At 42.5% G+C, this 24,817-nt stretch overlaps 1 protein-coding gene across 1 annotated transcript in view; it reads right to left on the bottom strand.

The window, feature by feature from the left end:
• The window catches only part of LOC106649595 (homeobox protein caupolican-like), a 49,831-nt gene extending 43,534 nt beyond the window's left edge, over positions 1-6,297 (bottom strand). The window contains exon 1 of the mRNA XM_014367064.2: positions 5,615-6,297. Coding sequence (XP_014222550.1) covers positions 5,615-5,659 — 45 coding nt within the window. The 5' untranslated portion in view covers positions 5,660-6,297. The remainder of the gene's footprint in view (positions 1-5,614) is intronic.
• Between the last annotated feature and the right edge of the window lie 18,520 nt (positions 6,298-24,817).

Below are 24,817 nucleotides of genomic sequence, written 5' to 3'. Positions count from 1 at the left end.
AGTTGCACATTGTATATGTGTATAGCAGATCAAAAAGTGTGTGCTCTAGGTGTGCAGCCCAGTCCCCACTTGGCGCAGCGATCTGCGCAAGCGCAGCCCTCCGAGACATACCGTACAGAAACGAGCAAGTGCGCTATGTATGTGTGTTTTTGTCCTCGACGCACGAGAACACCTCGATTTCGGGCTCACAAATTTTCCATTTTTCTTCTTCCTCGCGCCACTCACGAGTCTACCTGTGTCGGTATAAGCATACGACTGCGTGTGGTACTTTATTATACAAGAGCAAATTTATGCACTCGACGAAAGATGCGGAGGGCAAAAAAAGAAGTGCAAAGAAAAACAGCTGATCGATTGGCGTTTCTCTGACTGTTTCTGTCTGCGGCTGCCCAGCTCGCTCTCGGACTCGGATCGCGCGAAAAGCATCGGATTAAAACCCCCGAAGCTTATGCGATTAAGTTTAATTTTTTTTCCTCTTTCGCGCACCCGACTGCAGTGTGTGTTGTATGTATATAAAATACACACATATCTCAGCGCGGCTTCGAAAGGTGAAATTTATTTATATAATTTAAAATTTGTAAGCTGTCGTGTCTCGCGAGTAATAATACGTGTATATATCGTACGCACTTGCTCTTATAACAAACTTTTAATACATTACACACGACGACGTTTGCAGAGAGATCAGCGCGGCTATTTCTCTTCGCGTTCTCTCCCTCTGCGTTGATCGTTGCTCTTTTTTCTTCGCTGTTGCTCGCAGAGAGCTACATATACATACGTATACATACATACGTACATTCATACAAATCAGATTACATATCGATCTTTAGCGTATATACGGTTGTATTAACACCGCGAAAACTTGTATTATTTAACTCGTCCATTAAAGAGACACATGCGCGCGCGCGCGTATAATACATAGTATGCGTGTTGCGTCTGTGTATGTGCGCGTGTGTGTGTGTGTGTGTACACGTTAAAGGGGGATATATGTCTTACAGCACATAATAACGTTGTGCAAACTAGTCACACGAATGCTTTTTTAAAAAGCCATGCCAAACAAGCACCCAAGAGAGCAAGAGAGAAAGAGACACGGAGCACATATAGCTCCGATATCTTACGCAACTCGACTACACACACCGACACAGACTCGCAGAGAGAGAGAGAGAGACTCGGTTATATAGGTATTGGCGAATGTCGTCAACTAAAATCTCGAAACCTATACGGCAGCCCTGGTTCGTATGTATAGCGCGGGCTTTATCGGACCGAAGAATCGTCGCTGAGAATATAAGAGAATCGAGAGGCTGTATTAATACTGTACGTAGACACTTGCGTGTACCTACATGTGTTTTATAAATCTATGAGTATAATGCACGCACATGTATGTGTGTCTGTGTGTAGACGATTTTTTAATCCGACGAGGTGGATTTTTTATAATACGTCCTGCGCAGTGCGCCATTGTGTGTTGGCTTTTAAAAACGTTGTGAAACACGACCATCAGTCGCTTCTAAGCCAAGGCACACACACATAAACACAATGAAGATTTAATACCTTTTAATTATAAAACCTTATTCCGATCTCTAAGCGACGGTGTGTGTAGCAGCTAATACTTATGCATGATATTCAGCTCGTATAGCTCGAGCGAGCCACAATCGAGCCTTTGGGGCAAAAAATCGTAGACGTTCGCGAATGTGCACCGTACACACACAGTATATGCATATGCAGTATATGTATATGCATATGCATGCGTTACACATATATAAATAAAATAAGACACGCGCGCGTTCACGTGTGAGTGTGTATATCTAATCCCCGACGCTCTTTACCTGCTCGTCGGATCGTTTGCTATAATATGTAAACATACTCGCTTTACAAGTGGAAAAACACGATGTCGATGCAACATTTTATCATCTCCTCTCCAGTGCTTATAGCTACTACGACTACGACTGTACCTACGACTACTAGTAGCTGGCGATCGGCGCGGTAGCTCCTCAATAAAATCCAATGACATTGATAAACCGTAATATACGCAGCACGCGTGTGCCATCGTCCTCGGTATGCGCGAGTATACAAATACTTTCTCGCGCGCACCGCAATCTAATTTACAGCTAATAATTTCCAAACTGCAGCTCGAGCGCGAAAAATTAGCCGTACACGATTTATACGCACACGACGATTCTCATTCGTTCCCGTTTCTATTTAGTGAGTCTAACGCGTATAAACTCGCAGCATTATTCAATCGGTATCATATCAAGTGCATATATCATAATATATGGCACCTATGTGCGCGTGGGTGCGTGCACGATGCGTTATTATTACGACCGTTTCGACGATCGCGCCGCGTATCAACACCCGCAATAATCGTGCCGTATATTTTATTTATTATATACGCGCACACTGTTACAGAGCTCATTAAGCTTCGTGTATTTGTGAAAACGCCGGAGTATAATTAAAACTAGACGTTTAGCGGATAGTTAAATAGTAATAATGTTTGAGAGAGAGAGAGAGAGGTGTTGATTTTTATGAGAAGCAATTTATATTAATTGTTAGTATTCTCGTTGCTCTATGCGAATATCTCCGGCGTTCGGCGCGCGCGTTTAAAAAAGCATAAAGCAATGACTTTTAAATTTCTCTCTCTTTCTATGTCTGTATTTCCAAGTCGCTGCCTCTAGCACGAGCGCAGCGTGCACACACGCACGCGATTCCGATTAATAATTCGCCATTAATTACGCCACGGCCTCCACCATTATGGTTAATCTCATTATAGAAGTTATATATTATTTATTTTGGCACGCACGATGTACATAGATTTACAACGGGGCTCCTATAGCACACCACTAATTTTTTATATATATATTTTTTTTAATTGTCGACAGGAAAAAAAATAAAAGGTAGGGATGAACGAGAATAAAATTAATTTTTTTTCTCTCATCTCTGCTTATAGAAGTGATAAAGTTCTTTCGGAATTTATTCTTTTGCGTGGAATAATCGAAATGGAGAATGACCGGAAGCTTACGGATGAACAAATACGCATCGCTCGACCGTGTGTATGTGTGTATGTAGCTGATTTCTCGCCTGATCGGATCACCACAAACTATCTTTCAGGGATCAGAAGTGTGAAATTTTTGCAATATCAATAGGAGGCCATCTCTCTGACGCGTCGAGCGGAATATTCGCACACATGCACACTCAAATGATGCACAGACCGCCGCCGCCGCTACGCATATATATCGAGCGCTGAGTTATAAGCTCTCGGCAACGTAGCTCCTCTTTTCGTATCGGCTTACTCGGCTATAGGCGCGATGCCATATTCCTCCGTGGAATACATGTAGGCAATGCATTATAATCGTTACACATCGAGAGCCTAGGCTCGTTAGTAACACGCCGCGACACAGCAGAGACGTGCGCGACGGCCGTCGCTTTACAATATGCCTTTTTAGAAACGCACGGATACGTACACGCTCGCAAATGTAATAATGATAAGAAGCTGTGGTACGTTGAATAAGGCGTTGAAGAATCTGCACGATTAACTGCGTGAGCCATCTGAACCGAAGCACAGGTGCGCGCGCGCGTGGCCCGCTTAATGAATGTCTTTTTCTCGCGATCGCTTTTATACTCGCTCTCTCTTTATATTTGCGCACGATTGTATATCTATATATGATCGCTCTAAAATAAACACACAGCACTCGAATATGTTTGTTTTGCCCTTTTTTCTTTTACGTCCGAGTTATTGAACAAAGCTACGATTTCGGCAACCAAAACTTCATCAGTTTTGTTCTCTACTATATTGTTTTTTATTTTCTTAAAGATAGTGACTACACATGGCTTGGAAGGCGTCGTGATATCGATCTAAGCTTAAGATAGAGAGATAAATTTGAGGAAGTACCGGTCCCCTTCTAGTCCGTATATGTGTTTGTTCCGAACATCGGCGAACATTGACAATCGACCTGGTTACTATATATTTGACAACATTTTATCGATGAGTAAACGATCATAGGAAATTAAATCGATATTTATATGTATAAATATGTATCACCCTTTTTATTCGACTGAAGCAAGCTCTAACTAAGTATTTGTATAACAAAAAATGCAGTTCTCAATGAATTTTAAAATAATGTCTTTGCACAACACGTAACTTTAGTCAACACAACGTGCAATGGAATGCATAAAAATTCTTCTTTTCATTAAATAGACAATCTGCAACGAAGTCAATACCCTTTAATAAAAAAAAAATGTATCACCCCGTGCCAGCGCCTCACTCTATTGCGGGGGTCGTTACGAAATCAATTTATCATTCCACCGGTTCACGTGTATGATATAATAATATTGCGGGCGTTGCACACCGTCAAGCAGTTCTAAGCTCGAATTTTTCCACTCGGCTGTTGAAAAAAATTCGCCAAAACGATTACCAAGAAATCGACGATCTTCTTTCTTTAAAAGCTCCTTCATGATTATTGTTCTCATTTTTTTTTTCGTACATAGATTAGCTCTTGGCGTCTTTTTATTATCAAGTTTAAATAAATATTTCTCTTATCAGAGATCATCGATGAAATTTTTGTTGTTGATGTAACAAAGCAAACGCAAACGAAGAATGCAGGCCTATTCACCCACATTTCAGACGAATTTACCTTAGGCAAAAGTGTAATAGTGCAAACACGCCATTAAAACCGAAATGTCAAATAAAAAGAAGCAGCACCTCGCAAACACATAAAAAAGAAGAACCACGAAGCTATATCGGGCAACAGGTTTGGAAATACGTCTAGTTTTCATCTTCGACGCTTCTCTCTCTCTGTCTTCCCGTCTCGTTCCGCTGGATATAATATGTTTATCGAGCTTATTATCGCGTCGGGAAAACGCGCTAAACGAATCATTAGCCGTGAGCAGCAGCAGCAGCAGCAGAAAGCAAACGTTTGCACAAGCTCGGATTTTAATGCCTCGGCAAATTTACGTTGCCGGGCTTCAGTATCGTGCCGGTGGTAGTGGTGCAAATTTCATTTGATAGCTCCGGTTATTGGGCGAGCAAACACACATAACTATATTTAATGCATTAATCAGTGTAATTACTTAATCGATATATCCATTGATGAACGATTACACGAATAAACACTCGAGAGAGAGAGAGAAAAAGATATGGTGAGATAGAGAGCGAGTGAAAAAAAAGAGTCACTGAATCTAATTGCTCGTTTTTATTTATAGCTCTCGTATGGAGCAGCAGTACACAAAAGAATTCGCACGTGCTCGTTATACACGCACGTAGTAGCAGCACCAGCAGTCGAGTCTCTCTCTCTCTCTCTCTCTCTTTCTACACACAATGCATACACACACTGCACGAACGGTGCAATTAAAAATTCGAAAAAAAGACCGCACGCGTATAGAAATGAAAAGCACACACAAGTTTAGATGGCGAAGCTCTCTCTGTTTCAGTCACTCGCAGGGTGCGCGCGATAACGTCTACTCCACGAAAATCGATCGGACGAAAGAAACCCCATCTGCATACGCGAGTCCCGGCCGCTGTACGTGTGCACCGTTCTGTGTGTGTACGTGTGCGTTGATGTGTGCGTGCGTGGGTGGGTGAGCGTATGCACGCCTATATGCAGCCTTTCGAGCAGCAACGAGAGCTTACCTGCGAAGCCGTCGGATAGTAGCCGAACTGCGCGTATGCTGACATATCCCTCTTTTAAGCCTCCTCTTCTCGTTTTTACGAAGCTTATGCGTGTGCCGTCCGCTGCTGCTGCCGCGGCCTTTTTTTTCTTCTTCTTTCTGTTCTCTTCTCTCCTTATTTTTGCAGCACTCGCGAGAGCCGTGTATAGACTTCTTGTACTTTTGCGCATATAAACGCAGTGTTTCGGAACTACTACTAATTCACACGCCACACTAGTGTCCGCACTATCTCTCGTTGCAATATCATTCGTCGTGCTACGTTAACAAAAACACTACTCTGTGGTACACCGTCGAGTCACTCATATCTGCATGCAACAAAACAACAACAGAAAATAAAAAACAAAACAACAACAACAACACACGGGGAGGCTCTCTCTTTCGAAACAAAAGCTCCTCTAGCTGTTCGTTTTTTTGCGATGCCTCATGATATTACAGTCTCTACGGCTTATCCTTTCGATACACTCGACTATTCTGGTGGATCGTCGTCCAACACGAGCCCAGAAAATAAAAGAAAAATCAACGCAACGACGCGAGATCGACGTATTATAAACAAAATATCGGACGAAGCGGAATGCGAAACGTCGGTGGGAACCGGAGCAGCGGCCGCACGCGGTACAGGGCTGCGCTCCAGTCTGCGACTGACTCGCTTTTACACTAACACTAGCGCGAACTGTCTGCAAAACACACAGCGCGCCGTTCTCGTCGTCGTCGTCGCCACCGCCGCACCGCCGCTGCCGCCAACGCCGCCGCTGCTGCTGCTGCTGACTGCAGGCGGCAGCTCGTGTTTTGCCCGTGTAGCATATAGCGGGTTTTCTGTCTCGTTCTCTTCTTCTGGCGAGAGACTGTACGCGCGAACCCTCTGGCGGCGAAACGCCGCAACTGGAGGCTCGCGACGCCCCCCACCCCACGGCCGGCCGAGAAGCTGCGACCAATGGCAGCCGAGACTAGGCGGAGAAGTCGGGCGCCATTGGCTCGAGGCGAGAGGTACTCGACTGGGCGGAGCCCGACCCGGTGACTACCCACTACCATACTCTTTATTTCTTTCCGTGTGTATACGTATATTCGCGCGTGTATGCTACGCTAGGTACGGAGTTACGCACGAGGAAGCGAGACAGAGAGCGGCATATCCCGTATACACGCGAGAGGGATGAATTCGTGCTGGTGGTGGTGGTGCGCGCCCGGCGGCAGCAGCACACAGAGAAGAAGTAAAATGGAAGGGAGTGAGGATTTTCAGATGATGCGTATAGCCCGAGTTTGTAGGGTGTTTGTTCGAGGGTGTAAGTAAGGATGTAAGTGAACTTGTGTGTACAAGTGGACTACTGTTGCTCTTCTGGGAGAGTTTGCCTCGTTTGTATTTAAAAGATATAAATCTCGCCCTCTATGCGCTATATCGTTCCTCCTTTTCTTTCTATTCTGCAAATAGTTGAATTTTTTCATATGAATAATGTTTCCACAAGATTTTGCGGTACTTCGTAAGAGCGCTTGGCTGAAGATGACACAGCGAGATTTTATTTATTTTTAGAGGTCTATTTATAATGTTTTACTTTAATGGAAATTTGTCATTAATCGTATGGAGAAATAGGAGAAATATTAATATACTTTTTTTTCAATTAATCCTAAAAAATCAAGAGGCTGAAAGTCCTCGTTTCAGATCGAAACACTATACGCTCTATGCTAATTATGAGTATAACGTATTTTTTGCAATCGTTCATTCAAGCGTAGAAAATTTATGCATATCAAAACTATAGCTCATAATATTCTGTGTCTAGACAGATAAATTTTCCAAAGTAATAAATTTATTGAAAAATAAACAAGTTACATGTAAAACTGTATTACTATTTAGTTGCAGATAAATTTATTGCTTCATAAGACTGTTTTGGCACTTTAACATTGTTGCAGTCGTAACACAAACGTAATTATTAGATAACGATAAGAATGATAATTATATTAGAAAATGTGTTGTTTAACAAGTCAAAATATGTTTCCTGATGCATTATCTGCTATCAATGGTCATAAATTAATGAAATACTTGTAAACTTGAAGTATCAAATGAGGTATAAAAAGATCATATCGAAGTTTAATACTGATAAAATCTCATTGTAATCTATAAATGTTTTTTTACATTGAAGAATGATCCATTTTGTGCAACTAGGACATGAGTACATTTTTTAAATGACCTTTCAGAGAAGATTCAAAATCAATAAAAACAGCAATAGTGACAGCCCATTAATTTACACGAAGTCATTATTATATGTATTTATATTTATTTATTTTAATAGTATTATTATTTATGTTAATAAGTATGGAGACTTTAGTATTTAACACGTCTTCCAGGTGTATCAGTAACCGAAAGAATATTTTTTAAATAAATTGTTTTAGCTATTTTGAATCTTGAATTTGTTCTGGTCAATTCGATTTGGTGTGAAGATAGTTTCGTATCATATCTTCTGTAAAATATTACAATTTTTTCATGTACTGAGGTTTTTAATGAATCAGATTCCTAAGTACATACCAGAGTGAATATACAATGCTTCGTAATGTTTCATTTTGAAATATCGCCATAGAATATTGGAATATCCGAATTAGATTTATTAATGAATACTAATCATATTTCAAACCATAAAGTTCAAAATGTAATTCATTCAACCCACAACACATCATATATGTATAATTCATAAATCTCTGCATGATCTTCGAGTCTCTAAAGCTCTTAAACTATACGTGTATACGAGTCTTACATTACGAGCACGTTGTTAAACATTTTTCGACGCTCCGACGGCCGGCGGAGATCGAGGCGCGCTCGAGTTAAATATATCAGCATCGAGAGCTGCCGCTTACAAATGCGATCTTACAAGCTATTAGGCTTGTCTATATGAAGAAGAAGTAGAAAAAAAATCAATCAGTCCTCTCGTTCTGTGCTTTGTATTACGAGGAATACACAATATTCATTCATCTTTCTCGTATGTGCTGGGTACACGATATATAAAAGGTGCCCTGCTGTTGGCTGTTACCCGTAACCATAATATAAAGCGGAAGTCGCGTGGCGATCGCGCGCACAGTGGCACAAGGCGGTGACTTTTGCATCGCACTTACTATAAGGCAGCAGCAGTACACGCAAACTTATGATATATTTAATGACTGGTTGACAACGTGGGAGTCGGTTAAAATTCGTACATTCGTATGTATACACGCACAGATACATAAAGGCCGAAGGAAGTCTCGGAAGAAAGGATTCGAGTAGGCGTGATAGGGCCATTTGATCACTCGCGCGTATATTGTACATATTGCGTAAAAGAAAGATGGATGATGGATTTTCAACACGTGTTACCGGGTATACGCACATATACGTCACGAGACAGGAGGGCAACGCTGCGTACACAGCCTAGCTTGGGGTCGCTTTATAAAGGATGCATACACACATACAGACTGCTGCAGTTCCCGATTCATGTGTCTCGTGCGTGTCACGCTCGTTGTATTATATACATATAGCTAGAAAGAGAGAAAAAAAATCATACACTCAACGCTAATCGCTCTGCTCCTCGGCGTTTGATGGATATAAAATTACCACAGTGATTAATGAATAAAAGTGTCCCCGCGCGCGAGACAAATTAGTATAGGATATATACAATATTGCACGACGACGTTGACGACACACGTCCGTCAAGTGTTCGATTCTTCATACGAGGAATCAGAGCGATCCAGAAAAGAGTACAATAATAGACTCGTCGAGTCGTTGATCGAATAGATGAATGATAGCGGAGTGATTCTAGCTTCTCGAACAGCCCAAGAGGTCATCTATCCGTGTATGTTGAATTGCTCGTATCCGCGTGATATCCGCGCGGCGAGATCCCAAGAGATTTTTCATCGACGAGAAAAAAAAGGTTTCGCGCGATCAGCCGTACAGCATATACGAGGGTTTAAGGAGGTCGAGAGAACGGAAAGAGATACAGCTTTTTAAAGACCGCACGGCTACTTTACCAGTCATTTTTAGGCTCGATTGACCGCTTGCCCACGGTTCTACATGAGTTTTGGATTTTCTACGATATGTGGCATTACGAAATTCGTCCGTATCCTTATACGAGCCAACGCGAGAGGCCCACATAAATCGAACGATGATTTATTTCGAGTATATATATAAGAGACAGGACTTAATAGACCCAATATCCGTGCATTACATAAAGCTAATGAAATAGCTCTTACGGTCTTTTGCGTGTCTCGAGTACCGCTTATGATGATTCAATTATATTTTACGATCGATGATGGCGATGATGCACTCACGTCGACGTAGTTTTTTTTTCATTGTTTTTAAATCGTCACGTTCCTGCGCGTCGATTATCATTACCGCCAAGCGAGCGGCAGCGCCGGCTGTGCCCCTGTGCGGGAGTCTTTTATAATTCGCATTATTCTGCCAAATTATTGTATCATTATATTTTCGTGCACGAGGCGGAGGATTTTCGGATCAATCGATTTTTCGCAACATCTCAATATTTTCTTGATCAATCAAACATTGAGGTACGCGCATCATCTTTTGGGCAACAAAAATCCGCGGAATCACTTAAAATGTATGATCTCGAATCACGTGAGTGCTACAACGAACGGATATACATACAACAACGCGGCGATATCCACCTGTGTGCGCAATGCCCCCCGATTTTTTTCGCTCCGCACGATATTGCACGCACTCGAAGTTTCTCGACTCGAGGGAATAAATGTATCGGTTATACTGGTCGATCTTTGCGCGCAAAAAGCCGAGAAAGAGAATGGAAAGCGGCTTATAACGATAAAAATCCCTCTAGAATTCAATGCCTGCCGCGTGCATGCTTGTTAATATTACACTCGATCGGGCAAAAAATGTCCCGCAGCAGCAGCAATGGGAAAATTCTTTTTTCCGATAATTACGCCACGCGTGCTTAGCTTAACTTGCGAATTTCGTATGATTCATGGGAAGAAAAAGTAGCTATTTGAGAGCAATGGTCGTGACAAAAAAAACCACACCAGGAGCAAAATTACCCAAAAACTTAATTTTTACATTTCATCAATTATAAACACGAGACTTGAATTCGCGATTACAAATCGCAATCCTTCTTTTTTTATTGTTCTCGCGTCACGCACTTTTTTCAACACCCGCAGGTATATATGCAATACACGGCGCCTCTGCACGCACACAAGCTGACTTACGTTTATACCTTCGAGAAATTTTTATTGGTCCCTGGCGCCTACTCTTTTCTTGCGGGGCGCGATGCGATGCTAAAATCGAGAGCCGAGAGGAAAGAAAACGAGAAGAAACCGACGATGCGCGACGAACGTCTTGTTTTCACTTATTCATTCGATGACGATGCGCTTTGTATTTATTATTATCGGCCGCTTGTTTTTTTGCTCTCATATAATACGTATATCACGCGCTATTAACGTACGTTTGATCTTGTTCCTTTTCTGTTATTTCGTTGTTTTATTTTTCGGCACAGTGGGTTGTGTTGCGTAAAAGTCGAGACAATAATTTTGAGCAAAACGTGTGCATGTGTAGCAGCGATTCTCGCTTGTCGATCGCGCACTTGTCTCGATATCTCAATGAAATATTACGCGCTTCGTATCTGGTTCAAATCTTGTAACAATAACAAATAAATTCTAGAATTATATGGACCATTAATTTTATATTAAAAATCAATAAACAGCTATGCAAAAACAACTGTTAAGCAAAACTTGAACATAATTCCACAATCACAGCATATAATCTTTAAAAATATTTTTCTTTTATATAAAACGACGAAGTGCTAAAAATTCTCTCCAAAATTTCAAATTTCGAAGCTATGAAAAAACGTGTTTTATGGGTTAACTCTTCATATCCAGCATGCCTCAAGAAATTTATTTTAAAGCACTGACATTTTTATGAAAGTTATTATATTCTAATTTTTTTTTAGGTACATAGCAATTCATAATTTACAGATAGATGGCATATGGCCGAAGTCTTGAAAACTCAAAGGGATTAGGTAAAGTTTGAGCATTGAGTAGGAAAAATGTTTAAACCGCGACAGAAATCGCTTCACTATTTTCACTCTATCAAAGCAAAAAAGGAATCGCAGCTGCCACATAACAATCGAAAAGGCTCGGGAGGTGCCAACAACAAACAAAACGCGAACCAAAGAGCGAGAGAGGACAGGCTATAACATAGCTTTGATACGGCATCGAACGACGTGCGCGTAAGTACAATGTATGTAAATAATCTACGTACTATATATACGGCGTCATCGCAGACACCCTTAATGAAGACGAATGGCGGGCAACGCGCGAAGTAATGATAGCGCACGATTAACACACACACACAGACACATATACAGCGATCGTGTGTGTCTGTGTGTTATGCACTGCGCTCTCTCTATGCAGTGCAGAGCTCGAGCGCGGCGAGAGGGATAATGATCGGCGGAAGTGCTCGTGCTAAAATATGCAGATCTGCAGCAGCAGCAGCCTAAATTACTATACGGCTATATACACCCTACGCTGCGCGTCGCACACACACACATATATAACACGCGTGTGTATTATACGTGCCGCATGAGCTCGCGAGCCCGTGTGCGCTGCAGCTATACCATAGTGCAGTCGAGTCTCGCTCGGTCACCTCGATGCATCGATGCACACTACTGCTATATAGATGCGAAGTCAGCAGCACCGACCTCGGCTGCGCTAGCCCCGGGACCCTCAAGGGTGTGTGTATATATTATGTAACGCGTTATAGTATCAAGCGAGAGAAAGGAGGGTTCGTCGCTCGATCATTGTAAATTTTCGGGAGAATTTCGAACGGCCGCTCACGACGACGATTTAGAGGGTAATTTTGTATTATACGAGGCTGCAGCTATAATGGTGTATATACGACGATTCGCACCATTGCCTCCCTTGTGTGCCGCGCCACACACACGCCTTTACATTCAATTTACAAATGTTTAAGGAAAATTGAGAATTATGCTCGGTATATAAAAATTACGCTCGCACACGATGTATCGTAATCGACTTTGGAAATCTCTCTCTCTCTGCTTTTATATTAATAACGCTACCGATGCGAGCTCCGCTCGCTGCACTCGCCCCGATAGATGCTCCATACGTATACGCGAGGATCGGTTTTTAAAGAATAAAAACTTGGTGTATACTTATAAACGCGTACGATATGCTACTACACATAAGCTCGGCCGTACACATATACGTATGTATATCGAAAATTGCTTACGCTTTAGCTTTACTATATAGCTCGCTACGCGTGCTAAAAAGTCGCTCGTTAAAATTAATGATTTCCTGTGATTTCGTCGCTTCTTTCGCTCGGCTCTCGCGCGAGAACGAAAAAAGTGCATAGCGCGCACACACACAGTATACTACTGCAGAGCACCGCAGCATGATACAGCGAGGAAGTGAATGCTTACGACGTGTAGCGCTCGATGCGTAATATTGCTCACGATCAGAGCTTCGAATCTGAAGCGCGACATTTTTTATTCTCCTTGCTTGCTGCACAACGTTATGATATATAAACATAAAAAATTTTTTTTGATATTATTTATCGCACGTGTGCAAGCATACGATGTGTCGAGCCGTGTTTTATCGACGCGCGTGCATATCTTACTTGGGTCGTTGTTAAACCCTCAGCCTCGCAATGGTAATTAAGCCATACGGCAGTCATTCGCGATGGGACTAAATTTTATTGCAGCTCGTACTTCATATCAATTGATGGTGAACGGAATAAAAAAAATGTTTTTACAACTTCATCGTCGTCGTCGTCGTCGTCGTCATCGTCGTATTCTCGGGGCTATTATCCACGCGTGTAACTCGGGCATTTAGTCGCGATTTACAGCGATAATCAAGGAAAATCAATAACTTCAAAAGACTCGCGCGAAGCGCCGCGAGTTTGACGCGAGCGAAAAAAGTCAGCATATAGCGGCATGGAAAAAGAGTGGCATTTTTTTCTTTGCTTTCTTCTTTTTGAAGTATTCGTTCCGTCGTACGTACAGTATATCAGTGTCTACTTAAACGTGCTCCTGACACGTTGAGTGCAGTAGCAGCAGCAGCAGCAACAGTGCACTCATATATATATTGTGTGCTGTATATATATGTGTGTGTGTGTAATAACGGTGGAATACATAAACACACTTGGGAGCTTGGGATATTCTGGGAATGCCTTAGATTTCTACACATTTGCGATACTCCGGCGGGCCGCATGCAGCCTGGAGTACAGCAGCCTGACAAGAAAGGAAATCATTAAGTTGTTTACAAGAAATTGCTATTACCGACTACGAGTCTACGTACATATACGTATGTGTGTATGTGTGCATATACGTCGACTTGACCGCTATTCTTGGCTACCTGTGCGTCGATGTGTGTGTGTCTTCAGATGTGAGGAGAAAACAATCGATGCATCCGTAAATGACGCAGGAAAATTCACGCGTTTCTTTTTCGAACAATAGAGAGAAAAAAGGCACCTAAGTGTATACGAGATTGATTGATTTCACGAATCGAAAGATTTCATTGTACAAATGGCGTACATACATCGTGCTTATTTCTGCGCTTGACTTTGTCTTTAACATAAAAACGATATCATACGAGAATACGGACACAAACTCATGCGCGCGTGGATGATTCCAAAGAACAGCGAATAATAACAGCTATAAAACGACTACAGCGCAACGAGTCAACGAGAGAGGCGAACGAGAGGCGTATAAAGAGTCGAGAGAGGGAAAGCTGCATCACAGAGAGAGAGAGAGACGAGGATGCAGCAGCAGCATCATGACCAGAGCTGAGCGAGGCAAGCGAGCCACCTCTATTTTCGTCACGCACGATTGATGTGTCTACGTGGGGGTTTGGCTCGCAGCCGATTTCGCGCTTGTACCTTATGCATCTCGCTCTCTTTTTCTCTTTCTGCTTCTTCTTCTTTTTTTCGTATATTCGTGACTCGCGATCATCTTCCATATCCGAGCGCGCGCGTCTCACTCCATAAGCTTTATTTCATATGCCGAGTACATAAATGTCGCTCGAGCTCGAGCTTTGACGTCTGCAGCAGCAACAGGAATATGCATACGTACCTCGTACGAATGGAAATATTATTACATAAGTGCACATTCGTGAAACGAAACAATGAGTCGATTTTTTTATTTTGCGTTTGTGTATTTTCTCGAAAGTATTAATCAAACGAGTATGTGTGTAAGTAAGGGTATGCGCGTTTACGGGTCAAGCCTATAAATATTCAATTGCTTATAAGGCTCTCGCGCAATAGAAATAACTCGACTCGAAATTAGACTTTTGTCCGGTCGACGAAATAATCTTATCGGGCCGGCGCGACCGCGTCGATTCGAAATTCACGAGGCATAGATCTTATTTACAGGATATATATACGGCCTATGCATATGGGACGCAGCATTGGCTCGCGAGAGAGTCATTATATGAGTATAGGATCGACAGCGATGGCATACCAAGAGAGACGTACACATTCACGCGCAAGTCCCATTGATGGATGGACGTGTGGCACACAATCTGCGCTCCGCATTCCGTAGACGTCGATGTGCTGCGCGGCTCGGTCGGTCGCGCGAGCGAGACGTCCTGAGGCCTCATCAGGATCCTAATGTGACTTTTTCCGTCCTGCGTACGCGCGGATGTATACTATATAGGTATGTGGGTATATAATAGAGAACGTGCGGCGCTGCTAATGTGGCGCTTGCGATTCAGAATTTTAATTCGCTATTCCTAGAACGTCGTTGACGACGACGACGACGACGACGTTGACTCATTCGTCGTCGATTATATTATTACCTGTATGTGTGTGCCCCGTATGTAGCTGCGAGCGCGCGACGAGTGAGCGATGAGTGAATTATATACCCGACGAAAGTCTCCCGAATTCTTCCGTTTTTTTCTCCTCTTTTTTTGCTTACTTTCGACCGTGTGCGTGTCTGTGCGTGTGGACTGAATTAATAATTTTTTGACAGTTTCGCCATTTGAAAATTTGCCTCGTATTATTGTACATTATATACTTATCGTCCCGAGACGATCGCCGATAATTAGGCGAATTTTTATGATGAAAAGTTTAGGAACCAGCGGACAAACTAGTATACATAATATTATGTATATCCGACGTATCACCGTTGTTCGCGTCCACGTCCGATCATCTTTTTATTTTGTAACATAATCCAGTCCTCGCTCTCTCTCTCTCTCTCTCTTTCTCTCTAACGATTCATCATCGCGATAATAGAATGTTAAAGTCCGGACGCGCGCCAACGTCGTCGCGATTTTTTGTCACCTCCTATACTTACACGATCGCTGGAGAGAGAGAAAGAGAGAATAAAATATATTGGACACGCTATACTTTGCCGCGCGCACGCGTGCAAATCATCGGACAACATTCTTGGCTCGTCATAATTGTACACACACACACACACACACATAATATAATGGTAGGAGCGCGGATCGTTTAAGTGCTCATCGATCATCGCGCGCATTTGTCACCGATGAATAATAATAAATGAATTATCCGAAGAAAAGTACGAATAGTTCTATCGCGAAGACGACGACGACGATTCTTACACTCATAATACAAAATGTGGCTGTGTTTTTTCATGTTTGTTTGTTCATTTTTTCTCTTTTTTTGTTCGTTTTATTACGAGACGGTTGTAGACTCAGTTTTTCTTATAATCTTGTAAAAATATACATTCATTTCGTAACGGTGCGTATGTATACTTTATCTTTAGTTGCAGATGTACGAAAATAAAAAAAAAAATAATAGCCGAAGAGAAAAAAAAGAAGGAGCATCATCGGACGGACGTATCAGAAAGCAATTAAGGCAAGAGCACGTTTGTTCGAGCTATCTTGCCTCGGAAGTCCGAATCTGCACGAATGCTACAGAAAGAAAAAAAAATACGAGAGAAGAAAGGTCTGAAAGGAGGTATACGTTACACACGCGCTTATACAGGTGAAATTTGCAGTGCTGCTGCAGCTGCTTTTTTTTCGCCAACTACTCTGTCGAAACGTCGCGCGCGAGTATACCTACACTATAGGCACGAACGCGCGCCACAAACCTTTATCTCGAAATCCGATCTAACGTTTGTTAAATCGTCGACGGGTGCGGTTTATCAGCGTTGATTATGAATAATTAAATAAAGAAACGAGTTTCCAGATTTGTTGATTGTTTGTGCGCAAATTGACACTGTAAAAATTATTTTTAAATTTTGAGTACTTTTCGTAACTGATTGTACTGGAATCCTTAATGACCTTTATATTATATTTACTGAAAAATTCCAAAGTGATTTTGAACATGAATCACTTTCATGTAAAAAAAAAAGTACCAATACTAAAATTAAGGAAGTTGAATAAATATTAAAAATGAAGTATTTATAAATCCTGCATATTTACTTAACCAAAATACATGAATTTTCAAGTCATATCTTGAATATTGCTAATATTTTATGAAAGTTACGCATTTTTCGGGTACGTAATGGTTCACAACTTGTACCGCTAGATGACATATGGTTGAATTATTAAAAACCAAACGAGATTAGGCAAAGTTTGAGCATTATATACAAGAAATTGTCAGCATCATTTTAAAACTCATCAAAAATATTAAAGTTTGCATGTTCTTTATGCCAATTTGTGTTTGCATACATTTTTAAATCATTGTAACTATTAAAAACAGTGTCAATTCAAACGCTGAAAGTAGCAGATTATTGGCCCTTCACGCGTCGACAAATTTTCCCCTGTATATTGAAAGTTTAATGAAAATAATACCATCATTGTTGTCTTCGTTGTTTGTAAGCAGGCGCCCTTTTGACGAATTAATTATGCCGATGATTAAGCAAAGAGTGCGTCATTATTACATCGGAACAGAATTAATGATGCGCTCGTACCTATACGCAGGAACAAAACGATGAAATTGCAATAATAATAATACGCCGTGTGCGCGCAAGGTGAGTCGATCAACACATGACTTTGTCAAAGTCCACCGTGTGCGTAACGCATTGGAATAATTTTAACGCTGCACGTCTATGTTTAAAAATTTATCTTAATCGAGAGATAAAAATTAATTAAAACATTCGCGATCGAATATAATAAAGCTGTTGCGCGAGCAAATCGAGCCGCGCGGCTGATTAAAAATGACTTCTCATATTATTATATACCCTTTTTTTAATGGCTATTCCGCGCTTGTGTGTGTGTGTACGTTTGTGTACACATGTACCGTACGCACAAATACAGAGAAGTGCGGTTCGTTTAATTAATAATCCTCCGGTGTATATCGTGTGTGTGAGTGTGTATATGTGTGTATACGCGCAGGTTGCGCTCATACGTCTCACGCGCGTACGCACGACGTCTCTCTGCGCGGCGTATATTATTCTCTGCGTCCTTGCCGCGCGGGGCCGGGGATGACAAAAAAATTACACACACGCGCATACATAAATGCGTGAGCGCATACGATCGGGGGCACATAAGAAAAAGTTGCAGCTGAATTATGCTATACATCAAACAGAGCGAGCGCTCGCCACGACTGTTACATATAAATGCCTACGCACACGTACGCGCATAACCCATAATTCGCGGATGCATCGGGCCGAAAAAGCTGCCCGAGAGGCAATGAGAGCTGATATACGAGGCTCGAAAAGTCGCGCGCGCGCCTAATGAAATCGAATAACTGTCCTTTACGCGTGGTATACGCCATCAACGTGTATACTTATAATATTTCCGTGCGTACCCCCTCGTATGTAATTCGGTGCATTTTATTTTTGTGTCGAGCGTGGATCGCAGATTTTTTGAAGCAGAAACGCTGCTGGCGGTCGCGGCAACGTGTGCAAGGTGTTACCGACGCTTATAATGATCGGCGTGACCGCTCGATCATTTCGCCGGGGCCCAATTGATACGCTCGAGGTCTGAGTGATTTTTTTGTCGTCCACCCCGCGCGCGATTCTATATAATATAGAGTAAAAAAAAAAATGTTTCGACTCGAATGTGTATACTATAATACGCAACTGGTTCGCTATCAGCATAAGCCACGCGAAGGGAACTGTAACATGCATGTTTGCATTATACCGAAATCTCGTTTAGTGCGCACGCTATTTTCCGAAAGCCTCAGCCGTGCGCCGCGAAAACTTGGCTAAATCTTTTTTTTTTTCCTCTTGAGAACACGTGTGCTGCGATTGTGTGTGCGCGCGTGTGTGGGGGTGTGGATTAAAAGAGACTTCTTGTCTTTTCGCGCGCTAGGCTATATAAGAGAGAGACGGTAGCGAAGAGGAAAAAAAGTGGTAAACCCTCGACAATCTGTTTCCCAAACTGTTCGTTTCCTGCGCGCTCGTGTCTCTCTTTCTGCGTGTCTGCGGGGATAGCGAACGACGGACACTCCCCATGTGTGTATCCTGGCTCGAGTGGCCAAATTGAATCATCGCTGAATAAGCTAGAAAATCGCTGGGGTCCACTATAGCGCACGATATAAACCATCATAGATGTACTGATCATACGCGTTCTGGACTTTTGGACTACCGATAAATCGATGTAAGAAAAAAGAGATAAAAAAAGAACTGTAAGCATAAATAGATTCTGCGTGGGGGTAAAAAAACTATAAAAATGTTAATCTGCGCCTTTATACCCATTGAGTGCAAGTATACGTATTATAATGGTTACAACGAGCCGCGAAAGTTAAGACGCGCTCTCGAGAGCCCGTGTACTTCGTTCCGAAGGGGGAGCGAGGGATTATTATCCTCCGCGGGAGAGTAGCTATTACCACTATGTATACGCGTCGAGAGTGTATAGCCGAGCGAGCTAGTGAGTGAGCGAGAGGAAGAAGAAAACTACGCCCGAGGCCGCAAACTGTTGCTCTTCTATGTATGCTTGCTACCGTCGACTAATGAAGCGAGCACCGAAACAGCTATATAGGACTTGCATACTCCGCATAGACGCATTAGTTCGGGGCTCTTTATTCGACTGCGTACGTATACGATAGAGAGGGCCCTGAGCAGATGCTTATCCGGGCTGGTGTTATCGTTGGAGCATTCTCAAACTACTACTATACAGTTGGATAATTTTACCGTGGGTCCATTTCAAATAATGTAAAACGTAAAAATTAATTTTGCTGTAAATGCGTATAGTGTCAGCAAACGTCAACGAAGTTTTCAGCTCGACCGTACTCCGATCGCAATCGCACGCGTAATAATAAACCGTTTGCGTATGAAGATAATTCACATTTGGAAGCTCGCTGTCTGAAGGAGCAAAGTGTATATGAATTCGAGGGGCCGTCGTCGTCGACGTTGCCGCAATCCAGCCGCGTTCAATTAGCGCACGAAGAGCGAGCGTCACGAGTTGCCGCGCCCGCTGAATCCTGCTCCGCACGGAGCGTCGATGTACGCTACGTATGGCAATAGTACATATATCGCATTCACGAAGGGGATGCACGCACGTATACGTGTATGCTTACCTATCGAAGGGAGGGGGGGGGNGGGGGGGGGGGGGGGGGCAGAGAAAGAGAATACGCGCTAAGTGCGACGTCGTGTGTTTTCGACGATTTCGTCGAGGGTTATGACGACGCGACGATGATGCAAGAGGGGGTGCTGTGCGGGTACATACATTATAATGCGTCTGTTGTGTGTGCGCGCGGGGGGAATGCACCTGCATCGAATTTCGACTTGTTATGCGTAGGACCAATATATTCGTATTTGATCATTTGTGCGTGTGGGTGTGTGTAACCATTAATCGTAATTGTATTATTCGGAGGATCAAATTTTCATCTCACGCATTTGATATTTACGATTAAAGTAGTGAAAAATCTAATTTTGTAACTCCAACTAAATATTTTGGTAGCGCTTCTGCAACTTTTCACTCAGCAGAGCAGTGATATTCACAGTTGGTACAACAAAATCACATTTTATATCCTCAACTGTTACTTTTGTAGTTTGCACTACCATAATTTTTTACGTGTGGAAGATATCGTCAAATATAACGTTGAAATTGAAAGGGACTCAAGGGGACTTTAAATAAATTCAAGAAGTCTGAAAGATTTTTATATAGTTTCTTTATTTGGGTTTCTGGAGATACATACAGAACGCGTGCGCAGCACGGTTATTCTGCAGCTGTATTGACAGTTTTATGACTTGCTTTAATCGCCTATGTTTCCACTAGCCTTATACAGATTGTTTAATGACATGCTGCCTTATCATTTTAAATATAATAGTCTATCTTAAAGATATACGGCATTGATTTTACTTGTACAATTATTTTTACTTTACCACTTTCAGATTTATAAATGAAGATACTCGCCATCTAGTGGTGGTAGCGATGAAGCAGTGTCGTTTTTGCATGGGCGTTACGTATCGAAATACATAATAGTCTAGCTTGAAAGGCGATTGAAATTCCATGATTTTTTCAGCAAATTAACTCAACTTCTTTTCAATTTTAAATTAAAAATAATGTGTGTGATTGCATTTTTATGCATTCTTTGTGCAGTTTATGCTAAAAAAATCTATTGTGATACAATAATTTGCAATGACTATTTTCTGTAAAAGTACCGTAAATAAAATTAAGTATTAAGTCTGATTTACATTGAATCAGCACTAAATTAAAAGTTTTTTTAAACTATGAATAAATGTAGTTCTTAAAAAAGAATTAATCTAAAACCAATCGTCATCTAGAATCATCAGTAAATAATTTACTGCCTAACACAAGGTGCGCGTGCCAAGATGAATTTCACAGCAATTTCATTGAACTTAACTATCGATAGCAATGCACTCCCGTCGTACACAATGTAAAAATAAAATTATCGAAGCCTAAAAAATTTCTTTCGCTTCTCAATTTTTGATGCGCACGACCCGTACACGTAAAATGTATCTCACTTCAACGACCCATCTCGCTACTCTTCGTTTTAAATGCCAATCAACTTTCGCGCGCCTGTATAAAACGCATCGGGAGAAGTAAAGAGCAATTGTATACGCATTATGTGCTCGACCCCGATACATTTCGTCGCCTTGAATGCTCAAACCGTGGAGACCCTTTGCCCTTATAAAGAGCGCCGGGGTGCGAGATTGGCACGAGAGCACTATTTGTCAGACGACGACTGGAGCGACACGTGACATAATGTTGTAGAGTGACAAAAAAGTACCCGTGTTTTAAATCTCGATTTTTTTTCTCTTTCTCGTTCTTTACAAAATGCATGGTGTACGCCTGTTGTGGAGCGAGACTCGACGGTACTGGACCAACAACGCACAATGGACGAGTACATGAAAGTCGATGTGCATCGAGGTTTACAATTATAATAGAAGCAGAATAAAAAAATATATACGTAGAGTGAGCGGTCGCAAAATTGCTCCAGATGTCCGATCGTGAGCGCACTGACCAATAAATATTTTCGTTGAACGAGTGACCACTTGTCCATGCCCCCACGCAGTAACGTAAGAAAATAATGAGCCACAGCTAGTAGTACATCAAAGACATGCAAATTCGACTTCTGCACTCGCTGCTGACGACAAATATTTGCACAAGCTCATACACGCATTCGTCGTAGCGCACTACTCCTTCCTCGTTCACTTGCAGCTCTAGCGCCGAGTCAAAACTCATGACTGGCTTACGTACGATTCGCACTGCGAGCAGCGAAATAAGAAAAGGCAGTTTGCATCCCTCAAAAGCGTCAGCGGGGATCATTAAGCGTGACTTTTGGGATAGTCGGGGCAAGTGCAGTCACACGCCCGGCCATTTTCCACTTGTTCTTGTTTTGCAAAGACACGTGTCGCGAAATAACGTCTTTTTTGCGTGCGCGCGTGTGTGCCTGCTATACGCGTCGAGGTACATAATAGGCATTACGGATGTGCACGTGCTCTCGAATAGGTCGAAAGGAAATTGGTGCCGCCACCGCCTCCGGGTGACCGTTGACATTAGCTTTAATGCCAATTGCTCTCAAATGCATTCGACCGAGCTCGCGGAGCGACTTAATTTACAAACGCGTGCCGAGCACGAGGCGTTATTTTTCAAAAATTTTCATGGCCCGCAAGTGCACGGGACACGCTCGAGTAGTCAAGTACGAAGTAGGTATAATATATCCGAGACAAGCTATAAATTTCATCACTTCGAGTGTATCAACATAGTCGCGCGCGCGTGTACTATATGCATAAAGGAGAAGCTGCTCTCGAGGGCTGCTCTCGAGCGACCGAGCTAGAGCTCCGAAGCAGGACCCCGCCGACGCATACCGCCGCGAGCTCGAGCTGCAGAGAGATAGTAGAGATAGTAGAGAGAGAGAGAGAGAGACATGGCGCGCAAAAAGGAGCGCGCACCCGAGTACTGCGTTCAAACAAGCTCAAGGGCTTTTCGAGCTATAAGCGATGCCAATGGAGAGACACGAGTGGTGCACATACGTAATATATACATATGCGCGCGCGCGCGACTGAGTGCGTGTGTGTGTCGCTCTCATAGAGAAAGAGAGAAGCGGAGAGGCAAGCAAGCAAGCGAAAAAAAACGAAAAAGGAAGAGACGGTCCGTCGTCGTCGTAAAGGGGACAGGGCAGAGCGGGCTGTATAACGACGAAGCGTGTGAACTTCGACAAGTGGATACGCGAAAAAAATAAAAGGAAAAAGAAATAAAGGAAGAAGAGGAACTCGGAGTAGCTAGTAGTCGCCCAGAGAAAGAGAGAAGACACGGACGCAGAGAGGAAGTAAACTAAAGTGGACGGATGAGTTAGTCGGAATTTCGCTATTTCTTGCGACATTGCGCGCTCAGCAGCGAATGTGTTGAGAAGAAGTATGGATAGATATATATGCCGATGATGCAGGTGCGCATATGTATACACATACACAGCGATCGCATCAATCATACGAACTCGATATAATATGTAAGCTCGCAAAACTCGTGTAGTGCTTCAGCTGCACCCCCGTAGCAACTATGTACGCAAACCCTCTCTCTGTGCTTATCCGAAAAATCTTTACGTGAATCTGAAAAGTTCGCGTGCTCGCATACACACACACACGAGAATGGAATAAGAGTATTGTATATACCAGGCAAAAGTTAGCCAAGTGTTGTAGTGAAATCTACGCATATGTATACAGACCCTTGCGCAGGACTTAATGTTTCGCAAGTGTTTATCAGAGTACTCGTATACGCACATACGCAAGGGGAAAATGTGTACATAGACGAGGCGTATTACAGAGGGCGAAACGGCCTATTGTTGCGTCGCGCGCGTATGGAGCGGTGAACGTAAGATGGAAAGCAAAAAAAAAACTACTACGCGTCGAGATAATAAAAGGAGCTTTTATTTCATTATTGCTTTCGGGGCATTGTTGAAAAGCGCTAAATCATTTTATTCCTTCGATCGAGTGGACGACGACGACGACGCCGTGATTCGACGAGCGCCACAGCACGACGGCGACAACGACTTATCACGCACCGACCCACGGCGCGCGCGCGTAATGGCGCACGGGGCCACCACGAAAAAGGCACCGGGAATTTATCCTTGATTTCGATTTACCGTCGCACGCGGAAAAATATTAAAAGCCGCAGCTGCGTTACATTATATATACGACTTCGCACCGTTATGATATACACTTTGATTATAAAAAGAAGAAAAAAAAGTAAAGGCAGAGAATGTTGCGAGAGAGTCGTATTATGGTGTTAGCCGTATAATGCAGACAAAAAGCGGAAATTACAACAAAACTGAAACTCGTGTCTCGCCTAATTAAATGTTATAATACAATATTAAATGGTCATGATCGTATAATACACTTACACACGTAGATACACAATGTAGGCAAAAGGGTTATATAAATGTTCGCGATAAATTAAAAAGATTGCGCCGATAGTCATTTTTACTAAAAAAGTAGATATACACACGTACTATACATGCGGATACGTTTAATTTAACAGACCAGCGCGCGGCCGTGGTTGCAGTGTTGTTTTTATCCTTTGGGTCGCGCGCGCCGAGATATCGCTCGATTTTACACGCAGATATGCAAATGGCCGAGCCGTTGTCACATGCGTCGTATTACGAGCCTGGTATTATACGCGAAACATCTCATTTTTCGATGAATACGCAGACGCGTGCATGAGGAAGCGATAAAGTCAAATTATAAAATGAACCGAATCAAAATTCACTGCGAGCGTGTCGCGCGTGGTTAAGTCAATATAATAACTATTACGTGCAAATAATCCAATTTCGAGTACTCATTATTAGATGATTGCCGTTGCATCG

This window comes from Trichogramma pretiosum, unplaced genomic scaffold, assembly GCF_000599845.2.
Source record: "Trichogramma pretiosum strain Unisexual culture from Peru unplaced genomic scaffold, Tpre_2.0 scaffold43, whole genome shotgun sequence".
Lineage (NCBI taxonomy): Eukaryota > Metazoa > Arthropoda > Insecta > Hymenoptera > Trichogrammatidae > Trichogramma > Trichogramma pretiosum.
Note: the sequence above shows the minus strand (reverse complement) of the source record. Positions and strands in the feature narration are given on the sequence as shown.